Here is a 26276-nt window from a genome sequence, read left to right on the forward strand (position 1 = left end):
CGAGATGTTTCCACCTGTTTGTTTGCAAGAGGAAAGAAAAGCAGAGTCATGATTCCAGTGAAGTCGGTGGAAGGATGTTTATTGAGCATTAAAGCAGAGACAAGTAGAAACAGGACTTTTCTCTCTGAGATGTTTTTCTTCTCGTTACATCTGGTTTGTCACAGAGGAAATGATCCATGTGTTTGACTCATAGACTGAATATAAAGGCTTTGACTGGGATGTGCTGCTGTTATACTACAGCGCCACCTGTGGGTCAAAAGTAGAAAAGCCACCACCGCTCTGCAGCTGATGCAGAAATGAAAACGTCCCATTTTTAAGTCCAGAGTTTTGATCTTTTGTGTCAAAGACAAAACTCTGATTTTAAACTCAAAGTGATTTCAATGTGTTTAACTTTGTGTGGAACTAAATCAATTTGTGACGTGAATCCAGGAACTTTAAGATCATAAACAAACATATACACAGAATGTGGTTCTACACACATGGAGACATACTGAGGGACAAAGGTGGACAATAAGAAAGACAAACTTAAATACACTGTATGTGACTCTTTATAGAGGGTTTATATATTCTGCTTGTGTTGTGTCATTTCAATAAACACATTCTTCATGTGAATAAACACAATCGGGGCAGGAAGGTTGCTGGTTTGAATCCGGTTCAGATGGGGTCTTCCTGTGTGGAGTCTGCATGTTCTCCTCATGTTTTCTCCAGGTGCTCCGGCTTCATCTCACAAACACATGCAGATTAGGGGTTGTGTAGATTGGAGACTACACACAAGCTGCTGCTGCTTCAGCCTCTGGATCCTCAGGACACAGCTCAGCCTCCGTCCACACACACTGTCCTCTTCACACTCACCTTCACTCAGACCCCCACCAGCTGTTGAGAGAAGAAGACATCAGTGTTCCAGAGACTCACTTCATCAGCTGTGAGTCAGTGATGCAGCACATCCAGTAGAAAGAGCAGCAGGGACTTCAGTCCTGTTCAGAGGTGGAGCAGCTTCCTCTCTGCTTCATGTTCACGTGTTGGAATGAACACGCTAAGAGCTAAGTGTGTTTCCTCTGCATGTCAAAGTGCAGAGTGGACACCTGAGAGGTGGATTTACTGCTGTTACAGGTGAAGACATGTTTCACTGTGTGTTGATGAACATCTGCTTCTGACAAACTGGGACCAGATGAGACAGATGGACCTCAGCAGAGGTTCTGCTCTGTATAAAGAGCTCCTGGTTACCATGGTGATGAGGAGAGGCTTCAGTCCCACTGATCTCAGAGCTGTGACAAAGATCCACCTGATCAGTTCTTCACTGATGAAGTGAGAGAACAAACTGTCTCAGATCAGATGAAGACGACACCGTCTCTGTTCCTCGTGTGAGGCTGTCAGCTGTGGTCCAGCTTGTGTCAGTTACAGCGCCCCCTGGTGGCATTTGGTAAAAATATATTACGTGACCACGACATAATAACGTGTGAACGAGATAAATAACTCGAGGCCACGAGATCTGAATCTGTTGTTTACGAACAAGACGAGTGGACGAGAAGAAGATTCTTGATGAGAAACGTTTGAATCCCAGGATGTGACACACACTGTCTCACTGTCTCTGAGGACACTCACTGTCTCTGAGGACACACACTGTCTCACTGTCTCTGAGGACACACACTGTCTCACTGTCTCTGAGGACACACACTGTCTCTGAGGACACACACTGTCTCACTGACTCTGAGGACACACACTGTCTCACTGTCTCTGAGGACACACACTGACTCACTGTCTCTGAGGACACACACTGTCTCACTGTCTCTGAGGACACACACTGTCTCTGAGGACACACACTGTCTCACTGTCTCTGAGGACACACACTGTGGTGGACAGCTCTGACATCACTCCTCAGTAGAAACACATGGACCTATCTTCAGGAAGCTGACTGAGTGCATCTGGTGTTTTGGTGACAGGATGAGTCTGGAGAGATTGAGATGTTCTGGGTGAGTTAGAGATCAACTGAACCAACCAGACGTTGATTTAAACTTCCCTTATCCGTCCCTTTAAGGAGAGTGTGCACCACACAACAGTGGAGAGTCACTGTGGTCAGTGGGCGGAGCTTCAATACGGGTTGATCTCCAACTTAACCTGGAGCAGGTTAGCCGTTCATCAGAAGTTACCATGGTGATTTACCTCGTTAAGAAGTGGACGAGCTTCGTAGGACTGAAAAAACTAAACCTGAAGTTAACCTGATAACCACAAATCCTGCTTGGTAGCACAGACCCTGGATCTGTGATACTGACTGTGTTTAGTAACATACTGATGAAAGCAGTGTGGACTGACTCCAACCATCTACTGACCTCAGAGTCTCCAGTCGACAGGTTGGACTCTGCTGTAGATCAAGCAGCTCCTTCACTCCTGAGTCCTGCAGGTAGTTGAACCTCAGATCCAGTTCTCTCAGATGAGAGGGGTTTGACCTCAGAGCTGAAGCCAGAGAAGAACAGCTGATCTCTGACAGTCTGCAGCTCCACAACCTGGATAAAGAATAAAACTTAACTGTAAATTAAACTGAGTTCATGTGTGAAAATAACAGACACATATTCATGTCACACAGACTCATAACATGGAAGATAAATATGAAATCAGACATGTTGGACTAAAAACAAGTCCTGATTCAGTACAAATAGATTATTTGGACCCGGTCTCTGTCCTGCAGATCAGTTTAGGAAATCCAGAACTAAACTCAGTGTTTTAACAAGTAGCTGAATATTTAAAATGTCACAGATTAATTAATGAATGGATTCAAGTTATGTATGAAGAGGAATTATGTTAAATTAGAATTAAATGAGATAAATTGTGTATAAATGCTGTTTTATAGATATGAGATCTACAAAAGTCAGTCAGTGAACTGACCTCAGAGTCTCCAGTCGACAGGTTGGACTCTGTAGAAAACCACACAGCTCCTTCACTCCTGAGTCCTGCAGGTCGTTGTTACTCAGATTCAGTTCTCTCAGATGAGAGGGGTTTGACCTCAGAGCTGAAGCCAGAGAAGAACAGCTGATCTCTGACAGTCTGCAGCTCCTCAACCTGGATAAAGAAATATGAATATTAGAATGTGTCCTCCTGTTGTTGTGGATCGTCATCATGTCAACACAGACTCTCAACATGCTGCTGACCTCAGTCCAGTCTGTGACCTGAAGATAAATATCAGATCAGACATGTTGGACAATTGTTTCATTCATCAGCTTCTTCTCTGTGTGTTGGTCACTGAGCAGGTTTGTGTAATTAAACACTGTTTAAAGTAGGGATGGCTCCTGACACTCACTTCCTGTTTGTTTCTATACTTATCAACTGTCCAACGTGTTTCAATAAGAACGTGTCTTATTCTGAAAACCTGAGGAGGACGAGTGCTCGGCCTCAGTCCACATGTTATTTACTGACACTTTCTTAGTGATCAGGAGCAGGTGAGTGCAGGTGAATGGAGCTGATGAGGTGGACGTGACTGACAGGCTGGGTGAGGGACAGATGACTGAGGGACAGTGAGCAGAGCAGAACTGAGACAATTTAAATAAATAATGACCCAATAAGAAAGAAAGTCTGAAAAGTGAAGAAGGATTTAAGGACCTCAGAGTCTCCAGTCGACAGTTTGGACTCTCCAGTCCAGAACACAGCAGCTTCACTCCTGAATCCAGCAGGTTGTTGTGGGTCAGATCCAGTTCTCTCAGATGTGAGGGGTCTGACTTCAGAGCTGAGGCCACGACTTCACAGTGAGTCTCTGAGAGTCGACAACCACGGAGTCTGTAATTAAAGAAAATATCAAATCTGTGAGAATTAAATCAGAAAACACAACATTCATACAAAACGTGATCATGTGACCCTCACCCTGGTGAATCCCCTTTTTGTTAAAAACTCCTCAAGAGAATCCTTTCAGATTTGGTCCAAGCGTTCATTCAGACTAACAGAGGAACTCATTAGATTCAGGGGGTCAAAGGTCAAAGGTCAAGGTCACAGAACATGTTCATGGCCTCTTGAACATGATATCTCAAGTCTGTCTTTAGGGGATAGCACAGTGTGAGCAGATGATCACTGTGATCGTCTGCTCACACTGTGCTAGCTGTTTGCTCATATATATATACATACACATATATATATATATATATATATATATATATATATATATATATATATATGTACACACAGTATATACAATAATCTCCCTTGCACCCCACATGGTCGTATGTCTGAACCCTCAAACTCCAGCACAGTGATCACATTGGATTTCACTCTCCACATCTGATCTAGTTGTTCTCATCTGTACATGAGAACAATGAGAATGTATATGTACAGAATTATAATAACTTTATTACACACACACACACACACACACACACACACACACACACACACACACACACACACACACACACACACACACACACACACATTTAACACTGAGTGTATTTGAAGAACGACTCATCTCCACTGATTGAACATGTTATTGATCATGTCTGGACTCACCGAGCCTTCCTGCAGTTCCTCACAGCAGGGATCAGTCTCCGTCGACCCTGGTCTGATGTGTTGAACTTCTCCAGGTCCAACTCATCCAGAACCTCCTCTGACATCTGCAGCATGTAGGCCAGAGCTGAGCAGTGGATCTCAGAGAGTTGCTCCTTTGATCTGTTCTCTGACGTCAGGAACTGTTGCATCTGCTGATGAACTGAGTGGTCGTTCATCTCAGTCAGACAGTGGAAGATGTTGATGCTTCTGTCAGGAGAAATGTCATCACTCTGCATCTCCTTCAGGTTGTTAATGACTCTCTGGATGATCTTTGGATTGTTCCCTGTCCGACCCAGCAGGCCTCCTAAGACTCTCTGGTTGGACTCCAGACTGAGGCCGTGAAGGAAGCGAACAAACAGGTCCAGATGACCATTTGTACTGGTGAGGGATTTCTCCATGGTTCTCTTCAGGAGGTCATTCAGGGAGAAGGTACTGTCTGTGTTCTTACATGTTCCCAAGAAGTTGTTGAGTTCTTCTGTGTTCCTCTTGGTGTAACAGTGGAACATGTAGACTGCAGCCAGAAACTCCTGAACGCTCAGATGAATAAAGCAGTAGACTGATTTCTGGAAGATCACACACTCTCTTCTGAAGATCTCAGTACAAACTCCTGAGTACACCGAGGCCTCTGTGACATTAAGACCACACCGCTCCAGGTCTTCTTGGTAGAACATGATGTTTCCTTCCTCCAGATGTTTAAGCGCCAGCCTCCCCAGCTTCAGAAGAACGTCCCTGTCAGCCTCCGTCAGCTGCTGTGGAGTCGTCTCATGTCCCTCACCGTACTTGTTGTTCTTCCTCTTTGTCTGAACCAGCAGGAAGTGTGAGTACAGGTCAGTCAGGGTCTTGGGCAGCTCTCCTCTCTGGTCTGTGGTCAACATGTGCTCCAGGACTGTAGCACTGATCCAGCAGAAGACTGGGATTTGACACATGATGTGGAGGCTCCTGGACGTCTTGATGTGTGAGATGATTGTGCTGCACAGCTCTTCATCACTGAATCTCCTCCTGAAGTACTCCTCCTTCTGGGCGTCAGTGAAGCCTCGTACTTCAGTGACCCTGTCCACACGTCTAGGAGGGATCTGATTGGCCGCCGCAGGTCTGGAGGTTATCCAGACGAGAGCCGAGGGAAGCAGATTCCCCCGGATGAGGTTTGTCAGCAGCACGTTGACTGATGACCTCTGTGTGACATCAGACACAAGCTCCCTGTGGTTGAAGTCCAGAGGAAGTCTGCTTTCATCCAGGCCGTCCAAGATGAACAAAGGTTTACAGACAGCGAGCGTCTCTGCCGTGAGCTTCTGTAACGCTGGATGGAAAACACGGAGCAGCGTGAGAAGACTGTGCTGCTGGTCCTTCACCAGGTTCAGCTCCCTGAACGAAAGCACAGTCAGCAGACCCACATCTTGGTTTTCTAAACCCTCTGCCCAGTCCAGAGTGAACTTCTGCACCGAGAAGGTTTTTCCAACGCCAGCGACGCCGTTGGTCAGGACGACTCTGATGCTGCTCTGCTGGTCAGTTGAGGCTTTAAAGATGTCGTGGTACTTGATGGGAGTGTCGTGGAGGATCTTCATCTTGGAAGCCGTCTCAAGCTGCCTCACCTCATGTTGAGTATTAACCTCTTCACTCTGTCCCTCTGTGATGTAGAGCTCAGTGTAGATCCTGTTGAGGAGGGTTCTACTTCCTGTTTCATCACTTCCTTCAGTCACATGTTCACATCTCCTCCTCACACTGAGCTTATGTTCATCTAAAACCTCCTGCAGACCACGATCTGCTGAAAGACAAGAAACAATGTCAGAGACAGAGAATCTGAGAATCTGCTGATTGTTTTCATCAGATACAGAAAAACTACAGAAAATAAAAGCTTTTTAACTTTGTGCTTTTATAACGATGTTAAATGTTGATGCTGTATGAAGGAACAAAATAAAACCACATGTGCTGATGTCAGAAGTGAAGACATCAGCAGACACATGTACAGTGCTGCTCTGACCGGCTGTCTGAGCTCCAGCTCCTGTTCTGGATCTTTTTCCACACTGGGGACAGGAGGAGTCTCCTGAAGAGCCAGACTGGTCCCAGTATGAGGTGATGCACTGTCTGCAGAACCAGTGTCCACAGCTGGTGGAGACTGGATCCTTCAGGACGTCCTGACACGAAGCACAGCAGGACGACTGCTCCTCCTCAGAAACATGACTCCTCTTCCTCTCTCTGTGAAGACATTTCCTGATAACTCACATGTCCCAGTCACAGGTTGTCATTACTTCTGTCAAGGAGGTTTTGTTTTCACCCAGTATGTTTGTGTGTTGGTTGGTTCGTTAGTGGGATTATAAAAAACGACAGATTACCAGTAAACTTGGTGGAAGGTTGTGGTCTGTGAACCAGAGCGGGGGGGGGGGGGGGGTTCCTCTTACACAGACATGCTCAGAGGACTGATGTTTACCAGTGTGTGGAATTTGGTGCAGATCCAAATCAAAATGAGTCTCTAGTGAATCTCAAAGTGGTTTCATAAGGAGCGTGTTGGTTCTTGGTGGAGGTCTGAGCTCTTTGAGTGATTCTGAGAGATTAGTCACCAACTTCAATGAAGCTGTGTCCTAATGCAGGGGCCACACTAGAGGAAACTAAATCCTCTTCAGAGCAGGTCACAGTAGAAACAGTCTCTTACTCTGTGTGTGAGGGTCCAGGTCCATTACTGAAGTTTGGAGGATGTCTCATGGACATGTCACTCTTCAGAGACACACAGCTGGACCCTGGAGACTCTGCTCTCAGTCTGTGGTCCTGACCTCTGCAAACACAAACATGTTTTTATTCAGAACACATCATTCACTGGTTCATTCTCTGAGGATTCAGTTTGGAGCTTCACATGTTTGGAGCAGGTCTCTTACTTTGTGTGTGAGGGTCCAACTTGCTCTGAATTGTCCGCGTCCATGTTACACCGGGCCGGCTGCGGCTCAGTTGTGGTTCAGGCCACGCTGCTCTTCTAGATGTTCAAGGTCTGGTCTGTTTCCTTCTCGTCCTGCGCTCAGTTTACAGCAGAACACAGTGAAATGATCTTTCTCACCAGTTTCAATGTTTATCTGTTGAAAACGTCACAAACAAAATTATTTGCAACACTTCCTGTAGCCTAACCATTTCCAAATAAAAGCACTCCAGCGTTTCTGTCGACTGAATCAATTCATTCATTTTTTAAATAGGCTCTCTCTCTCTCTCTCTCTCTCTCTCTCTCTCTCTCTCTCTCTCTCTCTCTCTCTCTCTCTCTCTCTCTCTCTCTCGCTCTCTCTCTCTCTCTCTCTCTCTCTCTCTCTCTCTCTCTCTCTCTCTCTCTCTCCTGACAGGTGACCTCAGGAAGCCTCCATTATTTTTGGATACAAATTTCAGTCAATCACTTAATTTATTCAGCCAGTTTCAACCATTTCATTGAGAACATTATTAAATTAATAATACGAATTATATATTTTAGGGTACCAGCCAATAAGGGTATGGAGGTATACTATTGTACAAGTACAATAATAAAGTTCCTTTCATGTAATATTGGTTTATGTCATTTGTAAATCCACCAATAAACCTGCATAGCCATAAACAAACGTTGAATAAAAATGTATTTTTGCAGCTTGAGCATTTCCTGATCTACACTCAGACCAATCAACTCCATTAAAGTGAATGAATACAAGCTTGTAAAAGTTCATGTGTCCTTCAACCCCCTGCCACTAAGAGAAGGAAACTCAACATCTGGTATCATGTTCACGTCATAAAGTTCAAATTCAATAAAATGAATTACTGACCTTTATAGTGTAAATATATATATATATATTTACACTACCGTTCAAAAGTTTGGGGTCACTTAGAAATGTCCTTATTTTTCAAAGAAAAGCACTGTTTTTTTCAATGAAGATAACATTAAATTAATCAGAAATACACTCTATACATTGTTAATGTGGTAAATGACTATTCTAGGTGGAAACGTCTGGTTTTTAATGAAATATCTACATAGGTGTATCGAGGCCCATTTCCAGCAACTATCACTCCAGTGTTCTAATGGTACATTGTGTTTGCTAATCGCTTTAGAAGACTAATGGATGATTAGAAAACCCTTGTGCAATTATGTTAGCACAGCTGAAAACTGTTTTGCTGGTGAGAGAAGCTATAGAACTGGCCTTCCTTTGAGCTAGTTGAGTATCTGGAGCATCACATGTGTGGGTTCTCTCAAAATGGCCAGAAGAAGAGAACTTTCATGTGAAACTCGCCAGTCTATTCTTGTTCTTAGAAATGAAGGCTATTCCATGTGAGAAATTGCGAAGAAACTGAAAATGTCCTACAACGGTGTGTACTACTCCCTTCAGAGAACAGCACAAACGGGCTCTAACCAGAGTAGAAAGAGAAGTGGGAGGCCCCGGTGCACAACTCAGCAAGAAGACAAGTATATTAGAGTCTCTAGTTTGAGAAATAGACGCCTCACAGGTCCTCAACTGGCAGCTTCTTTAAATGGTACCCGCAAAACGCCAGTGTCAACGTCTACAGGGAAGAGGCGACTCCGGGATGCTGGCCTTCTAGGCAGAGTGGCAAAGAAAAAGCCATATCTGAGACTGGCCAATAAAAAGAAAAGATTGATATGGGCAAAAGAACACAGACATTGGACAGAGGAAGATTGGAAAAAAGTGTTATGGACAGACGAATCAAAGTTTGAGGTGTTTGGATCACACAGAAGAACATTTGTGAGACGCAGAACAGGTGAGAAGATGCTGGAAGAGTGCCTGACGCCATCTGTCAAGCATGGTGGAGGTACTGTGATGGTCTGGGGCTGCTTTGGTGCTGGTGAAGTGGGAGATTTGTACAAGGTAAAAGGGATTTTAAATAAGGAAGGCTATCACTCCATTTTGCAACGCCATGCCATCCCCTGTGGACAGAGCTTGATTGGAGCCAATTTCCTCCTACAACAGGACAATGACCCAAAGCACACCTCCACATTATGCAAGAACTATTTAGGGAAGAAGCAGGCAGCTGGTATGCTGTCTGTAATGGAGTGGCCAGCGCAGTCACCAGATCTCAACCCCATTGAGCTGTTGTGGGAGCAGCTTGACCGTATGGTACGCAAGAAGTGCCCATCAAGCCAATCCAACTTGTGGGAGGGGCTTCAGGAAGCGTGGGGGGGGGGACATTTCTACAGATTACCTCAACACATTAACAGCTAGAATGCCAAAGGTCTGCAATGCTGTAATTGCTGCAAATGGAGCATTCTTTGACGAAAGCAAAGTTTGAAGAACAAAATTAATATTTCAAATAAAAATCATTATTTCTAACCTTGTCAATGTCTTGACTATATTTTCTATTCATTTTGCAACTCATTTGATAAATAAAAGTGTGAGTTTTCATGGAAAACACGAAATTGTCTGGGTGACCCCAAACTTTTGAACGGTAGTGTATATATATGTGTGTGTATATGTGTGTGTGTGTGTGTGTGTGTGTGTGTGTGTGTGTGTGTGTGTGTGTGTGTGTGTGTGTGTGTGTGTGTGTGTGTGTGTGTGTGTGTACCTGGCTCTGCAGGTCGATGTTCCTCACACCTCAGCCAGTGAGTCCAGAGCTTTACTGGGATCCACAGTGAAGACTCTCCACTGGTTGGTGACCACTGCTGTAACGTATGATTGTGAAAACACGTTCTGTTATTAAACACTTGATGAACAGATGTGATGAAGATAAAAAGTGAAACTGTGAGTTAACTCTGTTAATTAGTCCTTTGAAGGCTCTTTGTTCCAGACCTGCTGTTCACATCTGTCTCTGGGGATCCAGTGAAAAACACAGTCACTGACTGTAAAATAATATGAATGAATAATATAAATGTTGCTGAACACTCACCAGCCTCAGACTTCACGTCTCCTCCGTCTGCTCCTTGTTGTTAGAACAAGTCTGAACACTTTCACTTTCACTGGCTGCTCCTCCTCCTCTGCAGTTACTGGAAATCACGTGACTGTGTGTGTGTGTGTGTGTGTGTGTGTGTGTGTGTGTGTGTGTGTGTGTGTGTGTGTGTGCGTGTGTGCGTGAGTGTGTGTGTGTGTGTGTGTGTGCGTGCGTGCGTGTGTGCGTGTGTGTGTGCGTGTGTGTGTGTGTGTGTGTGCGTGTGTTCTAAAATTAAAACTGCTGTTTGTAACTTAACTCATGAAATATTTTTTACAGACATTAATAATAACAATAATAATGAATGTATATATATATATATACATTCATTATTATTATTGTTATTAACTGTAACCACATCATGTGAACACGATGAAGACGTGTTTCCTTGCGATTGGTCTGATCCGTCAATAGTTTGTTAAAATGTGTAAAACTCCCAAACTGCTCAACTCCATCAAATGGAGCCTGAGCTCAAACCCATGTTTCCTCCTGTGATTTGAAGGTTGTTATATTTCGTGTTGGAGCTGAATGTGTGACTCCATCTGCAGAACTCTGCCACGTCATGTCACATTTACACAGTCCAGTCACAGTGTCTGCTTTATAGATCTAGAGAAATACAGCTGCATTGTGATGCATTATTTGACCGTTGTGTATTTCAATAATTGCTGAGATTTGCATCCCCTTCTTTTCTCTGACTAGACGAGTGTTCGATGTATAAAATGATCCAAGTAGAAACAGTCACAGTGTTTGACCACCAGGTGTCAGCAAAGAGCCAGAGTACCTGGCTGCAGACAACATGGTTTTCCCATCAAGTCTAAACTGGATTCACTGGAATTCCACCATAGAAACTACTTTCTATGAAAACAAAACATAAAACTGATGTGAGTGTAAATTCTATTTCACAGAAAACTTGACCAAAGCCTTGATCATCTTTTCATTGGATTGATTTGACATGTAAGTTGTCATCTAGTGTTTTATTCACATACAGTATAAAACAAGTTGATCTCAAAGCTTATTGGAGAATCGTGACGTTAAAAAAACAGTTTTTATTTGCTTCACAGAAAAACACACGTTTGTTTAAGTATAAACACAAAATACTAAACTCCAACACATGAAGGAAGAAAACCATAGAAAATAGAGTTCTTTAATATACATCGTCGTGAATAATAATTATTAGTTACATGGCAGAACTGATAAGATGCACATACCAGGTATTTTCAAGCAAGGTCCATTTCATGTGTGCGTCTCCACTCAGGCCTTTAATCCACCCACTGTAATAAGTATGAGGTCTAGATCTCATCAGTGTAGATCAGCAATACATAAATACATGTAGAAAAACTACAAGTTTACATGAAGCAGTAAACTGGGGGAGAGAGAGAGAGGGGGGGGGGGGGGGGCAGAGAGAGAGAGAGAGAGAGAGAGAGAGAGAGAGAGAGAGAGAGGGGGGGGGCAGAGAGAGAGAGAGAGAGAGAGAGAGAGGGGGGGCAGAGAGAGAGAGAGAGAGAGAGAGAGAGGGGGGGGGGCAGAGAGAGAGAGAGAGGGGGGGGGCAGAGAGAGAGAGAGGGGGGGGGGGGGGGGTGGAGAGAGAGAGAGAGAGAGACAGAGAGACAGATTTTTTGATTTTTAAAACCTTTATTTTCAAAATTTTTACAAAACTACTGTCAATGTTTCCATGACAATAAGTGGATATGTACATTTCAGTTCAGAACAATATTAAAACCTACCTAGAAAATAATATTAAATATTAAAACATCGTCAATCACAGAACATATTACGTTATTAAAACACCACTGTTTGATGAAGCCATCCATGTTCTTCATTTCTTTAAAAAACCTAAAATCTACCCAGACTCTGGCCTTCAGCAGCGAGATAAAAACAGGAAGTGCTTCTTGTCCTGTCCTGTCCTCTACTCTGTTCTTCCTGCTGCTGTAGATGGACAGTTTGGCTTCTCCTACTATCCAGTTTAACAATTTCCACTTGCTAGGGTCTGATTTTCTATATCCAACTCCTAGGATGAAGGCAGTCTTACTCCACGGCTCATCAAACTGTTTAAAAACGTTCTGAAGTGTATTAAAAAGGTAACAGAGTCTTCTACAGTCATAAAAAGCATGAAAAACTGTCTCTGTCTCTCCACAAAATGGACAACTGCATTTGACTGTTGGGTTGATGATGGAAATAAAACTGTTGACCGCGATGGCACCGTGTAAAATCCTCCATTGCAGGTCACCAGTCCTTTTCCTCAACGGTGGTTTGTATAAAACCCTCCACACTGGTTTGACCTTGCTGTCCACATCCAGTCTTCTCCTCCACACCGTGTCAGTCCTCACATCCAGTTTGCTTCTGTTCAGGGTTAAAACACAACATTCATACATGGCTCTTCCTTTGGCTGTGTGCAGTTCTACCTGTTTCCAGTCCGTCTTATTTAAAAAAGGTCCTGTGAGCCCGTCCAGATTCGGAGTAAAACCCAACTCTGGGAAAGGGTCTCTGTCGTCGGGGGTTTCTGTTCCAGTACCGTACTCCTGTAGCATCTTTACCTCCTCGTCTGTGAGTGTCTTCATCCATAGGTTTAAAATGTTTCCTGCCTGTCGCATGGACCTCTGTCCGACGAGGGAAGCCACAGCCGGGATGTCGGTCAGTCCAGGACCTGCTGCATCGACTATCTTCCTCAGGGTTACAGCTCCGGTGGTGCACAGCATGCTGGTGAGGCCTGGTGTCGAGCTGCTCTGGACATCCAGCCTGGCTCCGTTGATTAACGGCTCTTCCAACAGCCAGTGCAACGAGTTGACAGGTTCCAGCCTTTTCCATTTAAAAAGGTTCCATGTCTTAAAAAGTGACTGATAATTAGGAGATAATCCGTACAGTTTTAAAAGCTTAAAATCCATTAAGAACAGTGCCCTGTCTAAACCCAGACCAGTTGTCCCCCTCAGGATGCTGCTTGTCGCTTGTCTCCAAACAACATCCTGTAGACCTGCAAGATACTTCTGGATGAACTGTAATCTAAAAGTGGCTACCCTGCTCTGAATGTGCACCAGCCCTTGCCCCCCCTCCTCCTTTGGTAAAAACAACACACACTGGGGCACCCAGTGTAACCTGTCCCAAAAGAGGTCTGTTAAAATGGTTTGTAGTTTTTGTGTGAGTCCTTTCGGTGGTTCCATGCAGGCGAGTCGATGCCACAGAGCAGAAGCTACCAGGTTGTTTATTATCAGTGTTCTGCCTCTGTATGATAACTGTGGCTTCAGCCATTTCCACTTGTTAAGTCTCCCTTGTATCTTCTCAGCCACCCCCTCCCAGTTCTTCTGAACTATGGACTCATTGCCGACATACACCCCCAGGTACTTGAGACCGTCTCTTCTCCATACCAACCCCCCCCGGCAGACTGGGTAGCCCCCCCTCCCAACTTCCAACTGCCAGTGCTTCACTTTTCCCCCAGTTCACTCTGGCAGCTGACACGGTTTTAAAATTACTGACAATGTTTCCGAGTTCTTGGATATCCTTCTGATTTTTTACAAAGACGATGATGTCGTCTGCATATGCTGATAAAATGTGGCTCTTTTTAAAATCATTTAAAATCAACCCCTCAATGTTCGCTCTTATCTTACTTAGCATTGGTTCAATCGAAAGTGCGTATAACATCCCTGAGAGCGAGCAGCCCTGTCTCACCCCCCTGTGCACTTTAAAAGGTGCACTCAGGCCTCCATTAATCTTCAGTACACTCTCAATGTCCTGATACCAAACCTTGATCATAGCTATGAGACATGGGCTGAGGCCGACCCTCTCCAGAGTCTTCTAGAGGTAAAGGTGCTCAACCCGGTCAAAAGCCTTTTCCTGGTCTGGAGAAATGAGACCAGTTTTTATGCCTAATGAACTAGAGAAGACCACAATATCCCGAATTAAGGACACATTGTCCAGGATAGACCTGCCAGGCACACAGTAGGTCTGGTCTTGGTGAATCACTTCCTCCATCACCTCTCTCAGACGGTTTGCCAGCGCTTTGGAAAGGATCTGGTAATCCGTGCATAAGAGGGACACAGGACGCCAGTTGTTGATCTCCTGAAGATCTCCTTTTTTTGGCAGGAGAGTTATTACCGCCCTCCTGCAGCTTATCGGCAGCACCAAGTCTCTAAAACTCTCGTTAAAAACAGATAAAAGATCTTCCCCCATCTCGTTCCAGAACTCTTTGAAAAACTCTACCGGAATCCCGTCGATGCCCGGGGCCTTTCCCCCCTCCATGCTCTGCAGGGCCGTGTAGAGTTCTTGCATCGACAGGGGGCCCTCCAACCCAGTGTTCACGTCTTCAGGGACTTTGGGCAGCTCTCCACAGAAAGATTCATATATGGCAATGTTCTCGGTGTATTCACTTCTGTACAGATCATTATAAAAACTCACGGCTCTCTTCCGGATCTCCTTGCTGTCACTGAGTTCTTCTCCTTCAGGAGATCGCAGCGTGTGGATGAGTCGGCCTTGTCCGTTCTTCTTCTCCAGTCCAAAGAAGAATTTCGATGGTGCATCCATGAGCGCTGCCGTCTGGAACCGTGACCTGACCAGCGCCCCCTGAGCCTTAGTGCCCAGTAGGTCTGTAAGAGCAGATTTTTTAGACTTGAGATCTTTAATATGATCTTGATTTCCAGTGGAATCTATTAAATTCAGCAACTCCACAATTTCCGTCTCTAGATCCTCCATAGATCTGGTAATGTCTCTTGTGACATTGAGAGTATACTGTTGACAGAGCTGCTTTATCTCCACCTTCCCATAGTCCCACCACAGTTTTAAAGAAGTAAAATCATTTGTTCTTTCTTTAAAACCGCTCCAGAAAAACTTAAAATCATCCTTAAAATGTGCATCACATAAAAGAGACGTGTTAAAATGCCAGTATGCACTTCTGGACTTTAATTTAGAGATAAAAACGCTGCACACAACCAGCGCGTGATCCGTAAAACCTACCGGGAGTATACTGCACTTTCTGAAGATGCTAAAATTATGTTTAAAACAATAAAACCGGTCCAATCTCGCCATGGAAATCAGATTCCCTCGGCAATGAGTCCAGGTGTATTGTCTTTTATTGTCACTCATCCTTCTCCACACATCACAAAGGTCATGGGCCTGCAGCAGCTGCCTCAGTGCACGCTGCGATGCTCTGTGGGGCTCGAGGTGGTTCCTGTCTAAAACATCATCTTCTGTAGAATTAAAATCTCCTCCTAAAAATAAAAAATCATCTACTTTAACTTTGCTTAAAACTGTGTCTAAAACCTTTAAAAACCAGACTCTGTCGGGTCCTGAGACCGGAGCATAAACATTTATAAAAACTAAATAAAACTGCTCAACCTTTGCCCTCACCACCAGTAGTCTGCCCTCCACCACCTCCTCCACTTCCAAAGACTCTGGTGTGAAGCTCTTGGAGAAGATGATGCCCACCCCCCCACTGGATGTGCTTAGGTGGCTCAGGACCACCTGCCCGCCCCACTCTCTTTTCCAGTCATTCTCATTGTTAGAGTCACTATGTGTTTCTTGTACAAACACCACTTCAGTTCTTTTAAGTTTTACCTGCTGGAACATCAGAGACCTCTTCACCTCTGGCTCCGTTTATATTTAAAGAGCTAATGTTTAAAAGACTCATGTTGTAAAATATAAAAACCCCACACAAAACCAGGACTGATTGGTAATCAGGACGTAAAACTTCATTCATCATCTTCATCGTTGTTTTTCTCTTGCCTAACTTTTTGAACAATCTTCTTGAGTCTATATATCTCCTGGTCGGTGAAGCCTCCTCTGCCTTTGCTGCTCATGAGCAGCCGGGCAGAGTTTGAGAGCTGCTCTTTATCAGAGAAATAATCTTCTATTTTCAATCCTTTCATATTCTTTGTTTTCTGGAGAAACACTTTTATCTTCCCCGCACTGTAGCTTCTTGTGCTCTTCTGGCTTCCTGTCCTGAAGTCGGAGGATTCACTGTCAGCAGAGTCGGTCTCCATGTTGGACTCAGACTCTGCTGCTCCTCTCCCTCCTTTCTTCACTGCTCCTTTCTTTGCCTTTGAGCTTCCACTGTTGCTCCTGGTCTTTCTTTTCAGATGAGGAACTTTAAGCACCTCCTCATCTCTCTCCATGTCAATATCACTTACTTGGCCCTGTTGGACCCCGCCTGTCCCCTCCTGTTCCCCCTCACCTACCTGATCTACCTGTTGGACTCCCCCTGTCCTCTCCTGTCCTTCCTCACCCACCTGATCTACCTGTTGGACCCCCCCTGTCCCCTCCTGTCTTTCCTCACTCACCTGATCTACCTGTTGGACCCCCCTGTCTCCTCCTGTCCTTCCTCACTCACCTGACCTTCCTTTGGGACCTCCCCTGTCCCCTCCTCACTCACCTGACCTTCCTTTGGGATCTCCCCTGTGACCTCCTGTCCTTCCTCACTCACCTGATCTACCTGTTGGACCCTGTCTGTCTCCTCCTGTTCCCCCTCACCTACCTGATCTACCTGTTGGACTCCCCCTGTCCCCTCCTGTCCTTCCTCACTAACCTGATCTACCTGTTGGACCCCCCCTGTCCCCTCCTGTCCTTCCTCACTCACCTGATCTACCTGTTGGACCCCCCCTGTCCCCTCCTGTCCTTCCTCACTCACCTGATCTACCTGTTGGACCCCCCTGTCCCCTCCTGTCCTTCCTCACTCACCTGACCTTCCTTTGGGATCTCCCCTGTGACCTCCTGTCCCTCCTCACTCACCTGACTCTCCTGTTGGACTCCACTTGTCCCCTCCTGTCCCTCCTGACCTTCCTGCTGGGGGACGTTGGACAGAGTCACTTTAACCGCCGGTGTGGCGAGAGGCAGAACCGATACGAACGTATCGCTCACTTTGATCCCGGTCGCCACCACGTGTTCGCCTTCTCTACGCTGTCTAGAAAGATGACAACCGCGTTGTTCATCCTCGCAGCGGACTTCACGCTGCTGTGAAGTCCGCTTAAGTTTCTTAAGTTTCTTAAGACATACGTCATTTCTTGTTACTTTTAGCCCCTTGACAAACTGCGTATTTATCATTATATACTGATCAGTAAATCATCGATCAATATTGAAAAAGAGACCATATGAAAATCCAGTGCATGATGCCACCTCTCTGGCAGGCTCACAAAGGAACCCAGAATAAGAGTCTCAGATTACTCTGAATCTTTTAACTGAGACAAGTTCTACTTCTTCTTTGTGTGGTTTATTGGAAGATGACAACCAACGTCAAGGTGAACTAGTGCCATCCCCTGGATCTGCCTCTTCTTCCTCCGCTTCACTAACTAGCAGCTAGGTCTTTAATGACTATGTTTATTCGACAAAATGCTGAAATTGTTGAATATTAAGAAAAGTAGAAATCATAGATTGAATTACCTTTGTGTAATACAAATACAAAGGACAGGAAATGATTCGAAAGTTCACAGTAGTGTTTACTCCTTTGACCTTTGGAATAACTTCATAGGAGTCAACACTCCTTTGACCTTTGGAATAACTTCATAGGAGTCAACACTCCTTTGACCTTTGGAATAACTTCATAGGAGTCAACACTCCTTTGACCTTTGGAATAACTTCATAGCAGTCAACACTCCTTTGACCATAAAGACTTCATCATGTATACCCGATGTGGCGGTACTACACTTTATTTACTTGCCAACCGCCGAACAAAGACGAAGAGGAGCTTATATTCTTAAGCAAGATGGCAACAATGAACAGGTTACCAAGAAACACCCAGGACCACCCGCTCCAAAATGAACGACATTATCCAGGCAGACATGAGGTGTCGACCATTAAGGGGGAGAGTTCCCTTCTTGCAGCGACAAGCGCTAATATTAAGCAGCTTCAGCAGGCCTTTGACTGTATGGAGGGAAAATACAAAGCAGAAAATGCAGAGAAGGAGATCCTGAAAACATTACTTCAGAAGCTTATCACCAGTTCCCAAAATGAGCCCTCCATTCAAGAGATCGCAGAGGGATCACTCTTTCAAAGGAAGGCAGAGCTTTTAAAGGACCTAGTATCTCAAAAGGAGTCCATTATTGAAGAAAAGAACCAAACTATTCTGTGTCTCAACACTAAGATCACAGAGTTAGAGCATTGCAACAACCAGCTGAAGCAATCAGCCTTCTTTCCTTTTCCGCCTGCCGAGAGCCACCCAGTTGACTTTGACCAGGAAAAGCTCCTCCACAAACAAATCCAGGACCTCAAAGAGCAGCTTCAAATGGAGCTGAACAAGTCTGTGGCTTATGTGGATATAATGAAAGTCATGAATATGGAGCACCAGAACTTGATTTCTAATATAGAACAATTTCTAAATACTTGCACAGTTAAGAATTTGAAGCTAAAAGGATTCAATGAAAAGATGTCACAGAAGATCTCTGGGTACAAACAGAAGATCTCAGAGTATGAACACAAGATCTCTGGGTATGAAGAGAAGATCTCCGAGGATAAACAAAAGATCTCCAAGAATGAACAGAAGATTTCTGAGTACGAAAAAAAGTTCTCAGAGTATGAACAAAAGTTCTCAGAGTATGAACAGAAGATCTCCAAGGATACTCGGAAGATATCTGAGTATGAACAAAAGATCTCTAAGGATGAACAAAAGATCTCTGATTATGAACAGAAGATCTCCCAGGATGAACAGAAGATCTCAGAGTATGAACACAAGATCTCTGGGTATGAAGAGAAGATCTCCAATGATAAACAAAAGATCTCCAACAATGAACAGAAGATTTCTGAGTACGAAAAACAGTTCTCAGAGTATGAACAGAAGATCTCCAAGGATACTCAGAAGATATCTGAGTATGAACAAAAGATCTCTAAGGATGAACAAAAGATCTCAGAGTATGAACAGAAGATCTCCCAGGATGAACAGAAGATCTCTGATTATGAACAGAAGATCTCCCAGGATGAACAGAAGATCTCTGATTATGAACAGAAGATCTCCCAGGATGAACAGAAGATCTCTGATTATGAACAGAAGATCTCCCAGGATGAACAGAAGATCTCTGATTATGAACAGAAGATCTCCCAGGATGAACAGAAGATCTCTGATTATGAACAGAAGATCTCTAAGGATAAACACAAGATCTCCAAGGATAAACTAAAGTTCTCAGAGTACGAAAAAAAGATATCCGAGGATAAACAAACGTTCTCAGAGTATGAACAGAAGATCTACATGGAGGAACAGAAGATGTTGGAGTATGAACAGAAGATCTTGCAGGACAAAGACCATAAATTACAATTGTCAGACCATAAGCCAAAGGTCTCAAATCATAAGATAAAAGGCTCAGACAATAAACCAGAGAGCACTGACTCATGGGATGATGACTCATCATGGGACCTTGAATCTGAGGTCTCAGATAATGAGGTGCCAGAGACCCAAGATCGATTGGACGAAGAATTGAATTTATCAGACCTTGAATCTGATGTCTCAGATGATGAACCAGAGGTCTCAGATGATGAACCAGAGGTCTCAGATGATGAACCAGAGGTCTCAGATGATGAACCAGAGGTCTCAGATGATGAACCACAGGTCTCAGATGATGAACCAGAGGTCTCAGATGATGAACCAGAGGTTTCAGACCAAATGCCAAAGGTCTCAAATGTCGAGCCAAAGGTCTTAATCCATAAACCACCCATCCCACCCCATAATTCACAGACCCAAGATCGATTGGACGAAGAATTGAATTTATCAGACCTTGAATCTGATGTCTCAGATGTTGAATCGGAGGTCTCAGATGTTGAACCAGAGGTCTCAGATGTTGAATCGGAGGTCTCAGATGTTGAATCAGAGGACTCAGATGATGAACCAGAGGTCTCAGATGTTGAATCAGAGGTCTCAGATGTTGAATCAGAGGTCTCAGATGTTGAATCAGAGGTCTCAGATGTTGAATCAGAGGTCTCAGATGTTGAATCAGAGGTCTCAGATGATGAATCAGAGGTCTCAGATGATGAATCAGAGGTCTCAGATGATGAATCAGAGGTCTCAGATGTTGAATCGGAGGTCTCAGATGTTGAATCGGAGGTCTCAGATGTTGAACCAGAGGTCAAAGTTGATGAAAAACCAGAGACAAAAAAGAACAAAAAAGGGTGGAAAAGATTTACACATTACCTCAAACCATGGAAGTGGGAGAAAAGAAAAAGAATTTGATCAATAGATCCAGACGGTCTGACTGTGCTTCTGTGGATTTTCTCTGTGTGCTCTTACAAATGATTCTATATTTTTTCAATCAATAAAAAACATATTTATTTAATTTATATCTTAGTATATTATGTACATTCCTGTATTGACACTTGTTTGCCACTGTTTCAAAAGGTCCGGCAAAAAAGTGCTTTGTTTCAGTGCAAGGTTTCTTTTCCTCTTTATCCTAAATAGAAAGGAGATGGATGGGATGTCACTGCTCAGTCACACTTAGACTCACATTATCAGAATCAGAATCAGAATCAGAATTATTTTTATTGCCAAGTATGTTTACACATACAGGAAATTGCCTTGGTGTGGCTGGTGCATAAGAACAACAATCAGACATAAAACAACAATATATACAGTAAGACAATAAGAACAATAAGTTATGGGCACGTGCGGTGCTAAGGTGCAGTGATTGGTTTCAGGATAGTGCCAGTCATATATAAATTATGTGCAGAGTCAGTGTGATGCAGGGGGCTTGTTTGTGAGCCCCACTGCCATGGGGAAAAAACTGTTCAGGTGGCGCGAGGTTTTGGTCTTGATAGCCCGGAACCTTTTTCCGGATGGAAGTCTCTGAAAGAGGTGGTGACCGGGATGCGAAGGATCAGCAATGATCTTGCCTGCTCTCTTACTGGTCCTGGAGTGGAACAGGTCTAGGAGAGCCGGCAGGTCGCAGCCGATGACCTTCTCAGCTGACCGAATGATCCGCTGCAGTCTGCCCTTGTCCTTGGCAGTGGAGGCAGCGAACCAGACGGTAATTGATGAGGTGAGGATGGACTCAATGATGGCCGTGTAGAACTCGACCATCACTTTCTGCGGCATGTTGAATTTCTTCAGTTGCCGCAGGAAGAACGTCCTCTGCTGGGCCTTCTTGATGGTGGAGGTGAGGTTCTCCGCCCACCTCAGGTCCTGTGCAATTATAGTCCCCAGGAATCTGAAAGACTCCACTGTTTTAACTGGGGAGTCGCACATGGTGAGGGGGGCGGTTTGGGCTGGGCTCCTCCTGAAGTCTGCTACCATCTCTACAGTTTTCAAAGCGTTCAGCTCCAGGAAGTTCTGGCTGCACCAGGAAGCCAGGCTGTCAACTTCCTCTCTGTAGGCGGCCTCATCCCCATTGGAGATTAGTCCAATTAGGGTTGTGTCGTCTGCAAACTTCAGGAGTTTGACAGAGGGGTGGCTGGAGGTGCAGTTGTTGGTGTAGAGGGAGAAGAGTAGAGGGGAGAGCACACAACCTTGTGGGGCTCCAGTGCTGATGGTCCGGGGCTCAGAGACAAGCTTGCCCAGCCTCACGCGCTGCTTCCTGTCTGTCAGGAAGTCAGTGATCCACCTGCAGGTGGGCTCAGGCATGCTCAGCTGTGTCAGCTTGTCTCGGAGAAGAGCTGGGGCGATAGTGTTGAATGCGGAGCTGAAGTCCACAAACAGGATCCTGGCATAGGTGCCGGGGGAGTCAAGGTGCTGGAGGATGAAGTGGAGTCCCATGTTGACTGCATCGTCTACAGACCTGTTGGCTCTGTAGGCAAACTGCAGTGGGTCGAGGAGGTGGTTGGTTATGGCCTTGAGGTGGGTCAGCACGAGGCGCTCAAAGGTCTTGATTACTACAGAGGTCAGGGCGACTGGTCTGTAGTCATTAAGGTCTGTGATCCTCTGCTTTTTGGGAACGGGGATGATGGTGGATGATTTGAAGCAGGCAGGTACCACGCATTCGGCCAGTGAGGTGTTAAAGATGTCCGTGAACACTGGAGACAGCTGATCCGCACAGTACCTTAGTGTGGAGGGGGAGACAGCGTCTGGTCCAGCTGCCTTGCGGGGTTCAGTCTCTTTAGTAGTTTGTTGACATCTCTCTCCTGAATGGAGAGAGGTGTGATGGAGGGGAGGGGCCAGTCTGGGACCATTTTGTGGGGGGGGTAGTGTCTTTGTCCAGGCTGGGAAGAAGAGGTGTGATAGCTGTGGAGGGGGGTTGGGAATGTGGGGTAGGGTTAGACCTGGTCCATTGTCTGACAAATCTGCAGTTGAAGTCATTCAGGTCGTTTGCAAGTTGAAGGTCTTCCACAGAGTGGGGGGATTTGGTTTTGCAGCCGGTGATCACCTGGAGGCCTTTCCAGACTGACGAGGAGTCATTGGCTGCAAATTGTTGTTCCAGCTTCTTGGAATACTGTCGTTTGGCCTCCTTAATCTCCTTGCCAAACGAGTATTTAGCCAGTCTGAACCTATCCTTGTCCCCTCTCTTGAAGGCCACCTCTTTCTCCAAACGAAGCTGTTTGAGTTTTGCTGTGAACCAGGGCTTGTCGTTGCTGTAACTCACCCTGGTGCGTGTTGGAATACATCTGTCCTCACAGAAGCTGATGTATGACGTCACAGCCTCTGTATATTCGTCCAGGCTGTTGGAAGAAGTTCTAAAAATGTCCCAGTCTGTGTTGTCCAGGCAGTCACGCAGCTCCTCCACAGCTTCACTGCTGCTCCAGTTCTTAGATCTCAGCACAGCAGGTTTAGAAAGTTTGAGTTTCTGTCTGTAGGCCGGGATCAGATGAATAAGAGCCTGGTCGGATAGACCCAGAGCAGCCCGGGAAACTGCATGATAAGCCCTGCTGATGGTACTGTAGCAATGGTCCAGAGTATTCTCCCCCCTGGTCGGGCATTTAACTAACTGTTTGTATTTGGGGAGTTCGTGAGTTAAATTGCCCTTATTAAAGTCCCCAATGACAATAACAGGGGAGTACGTGTTCTCTCACCTTCTCTCCACTCCTAGTATCTGATCAGCGAGTTGACGCTGAGCCTCGCGCACGTTAGCTTGCGGTGGAATGTAAACTCCGGCCAGGATAAAAGAAGTGAATTCACGGGGAGAGTAAAACGGTCTGCAGGTGATGAAAAAAGATTCCAGGTCAGCAGAACAGGATTGTAAAGTCACTTTCACGTCGCTGCACCAGCAATGGTTTATACAGAAACAAATCCCTCCGCCTTTTGCTTTGCGTGAGAGGATCGGGTCGCGGTCCGCACGTAACAGCTGAAAGCCGGTCAGCTGTGCGGCAGAGTCCGGTGTAGATTCCGTCAGCCACGATTCCGTAAAACACAAAACAGAAGAAAGAGAAAAGTCTCTATTTGTCCTGATGAGAAGGCGCAGTTCGTCCATCTTATTGCACAGTGAGCGGACATTGGAGAGGAGTATACTCGGGAGAGGCGAGCGTAGTCCTCTCTCCCTGAAGCGCACCAGGGCCCCAGCGCGCTTTCCTCTCCGTCTCCGCCTCAGGCTCGCTGCGTGACCGAGGACCACGGCACCTTTGATAAGTAAATCCACTAAATCCACAGAAGAGGCGAGAAAGTTGGGAAATAAATCAGATGGTGTTGTGTCCCTGATGTTAAGTAACTCGTCCATCGTGAAAATAATCCGAGTTGAGTCGCAATGAACTGAATTATAGACTAAAAACAAACACAGAAGTGCGCACCAACACACCGAGGCGGCCGTTCGAGGCGCCATCAAATGTTTCTTATAAAATCTGAACAGCCTAAAACAAAACAGATTTTTATAAAAACTGTACAAGATTTCAAAAAATACCAAAACCCTTTTTTTCAAACTTGAATGGAAACTTAAATGTCGTGAACAAGCAGAAGGATTTGATGTTTGATTGGTTGAAGTTTGTGAAGTAGTTGAAGAAGGCTGCAGCTTCACATTATCAGAGGGAAACAGCAAAGAAACACAGAGTATAAGTAGAAAAGTGAATTTTATATGTGAATATGAAATCCAAATCATTTTTTGTCCTAAATTCAAGGATTAATTGAAAAGTAGAGACTTTAAAATAATTAAAACGTGATGTGGAAGCTGAAGATGGTTTATTCAGGACAAAATGGTGTCCCCATATTGGAGTAAAACATTTGTGTGTATGTATTTGTGTGTGTGTTTGTCCATATGTTTGTGTGTGTGTGTGTGTGTGTGTGTGTGGAACCTCTCAAACAACTTTACACGTAAATTATACTTGACACTGATGTAATTTTTGACACTGACCACCAGGAGACACGCAGACATGTAGGATTTGTGAAGACAAAGTGAAAAATTACTGAGATGTCATTTTTGGAATCAACCATGTACTGTATGTGTTTCTGATGGAGAAAGCTCCATTTACATTGATGTCGATGGGACTATTAAAGGCTGCACTAGCTGTTGAAACTTCCCTGTGATAAAACGCTAAGTCTATTAATTCAAGAAAACACTGTGTGAAAGACCAGACATTTATCTACAAAATGAGCCACCGAATGTGTGTTTAAAAAAGAAGAAGTAAAACAAATTGTTGAAAAAGAGACCATATGAAAATCCAGTGCAAGATGCCACCTCTCTGGCAGGCTCACAAAGGAACCCAGAATAAGAGTCTCAGATTACTCTGAATCTTTTAACTGAGACAAGTTCTACTTCTTCTTTGTGTGGTTTATTGGAAGATGACAACCAATGTCAAGGTGAACTAGTGCCATCCCCTGGATCTGCCTCTTCTTCCTCCGCTTCACTAACTAGCAGCTAGGTCTTTAATGACTACGTTTATTCGACAAAATGCTGAAATTGTTGAATATTTAGAAAAGTAGAAATCATAGATTCTTATGAATTACCTTTGTGTAATACAAATACAAAGGACAGGAAATGATTCAAAAGTTCAAAGTAGTGTTTACTCCTTTGACCTTTGGAATAATTTCATAGCAGTCAACACTCCTTTGACCATAAAGACTTCATCATGTATACCCGATGTGGCGGTACTACACTTTATTTACTTGCCAACCGCCGAACAAAGACGAAGAGGAGCTTATATTCTTAAGCAAGATGGCAACAATGAACAGGTTACCAAGAAACACCCAGGACCACCCGCTCCAAAATGAACGACATTATCCAGGCAGACATGAGGTGTCGACCATTAAGGGGGAGAGTTCCCTTCTTGCAGCGACAAGCGCTAATATTAAGCAGCTTCAGCAGGCCTTTGACTGTATGGAGGGAAAATACAAAGCAGAAAATGCAGAGAAGGAGATCCTGAAAACATTACTTCAGAAGCTTATCACCAGTTCCCAAAATGAGCCCTCCATTCAAGAGATCGCAGAGGGATCACTCTTTCAAAGGAAGGCAGAGCTTTTAAAGGACCTAGTATCTCAAAAGGAGTCCATTATTGAAGAAAAGAACCAAACTATTCTGTGTCTCAACACTAAGATCACAGAGTTAGAGCATTGCAACAACCAGCTGAAGCAATCAGCCTTCTTTCCTTTTCCGCCTGCCGAGAGCCACCCAGTTGACTTTGACCAGGAAAAGCTCCTCCACAAACAAATCCAGGACCTCAAAGAGCAGCTTCAAATGGAGCTGAACAAATCTGTGGCTTATGTGGATATCATGAAAGTCATGAATATGGAGCACCAGAACTTGATTTCTAATATAGAACAATTTCTAAATACTTGCACAGTTAAGAACTTGAAGCTAAAAGGATTCAATGAAAAGATGTCACAGAAGATCCCTGGGTACAAACAGAAGATCTCAGAGTATGAACACAAGATCTCTGGGTATGAAGAGAAGATCTCCAAGAATAAACAAAAGATCTCCAAGAATGAACAGAAGATTTCTGAGTACGAAAAAAAGATCTCTAAGGATACTCAGAAGATCTCTGAGTATGAACTGTGGTGGAAATGTTCTGTTTAATCATACACAATTATACATTGTCTCTCGGTAAGTTCAATTCTAACACCTGCAGGTGGA

At 44.6% G+C, this 26276-nt stretch overlaps 1 protein-coding gene across 1 annotated transcript in view; it reads right to left on the reverse strand.

Annotated features, from left to right (window-relative positions):
* Window positions 1-26276, reverse strand: part of LOC117766615 — a 334810-nt gene that overhangs the window by 272389 nt on the left and 36145 nt on the right. The window contains exon 5 of the mRNA XM_034593875.1: window positions 7172-7291. Within this exon, the coding sequence (XP_034449766.1) occupies window positions 7172-7291 (120 nt within the window). The remainder of the gene's footprint in view (window positions 1-7171; window positions 7292-26276) is intronic.

This window comes from Hippoglossus hippoglossus, chromosome 1, assembly GCF_009819705.1.
Source record: "Hippoglossus hippoglossus isolate fHipHip1 chromosome 1, fHipHip1.pri, whole genome shotgun sequence".
Lineage (NCBI taxonomy): Eukaryota > Metazoa > Chordata > Actinopteri > Pleuronectiformes > Pleuronectidae > Hippoglossus > Hippoglossus hippoglossus.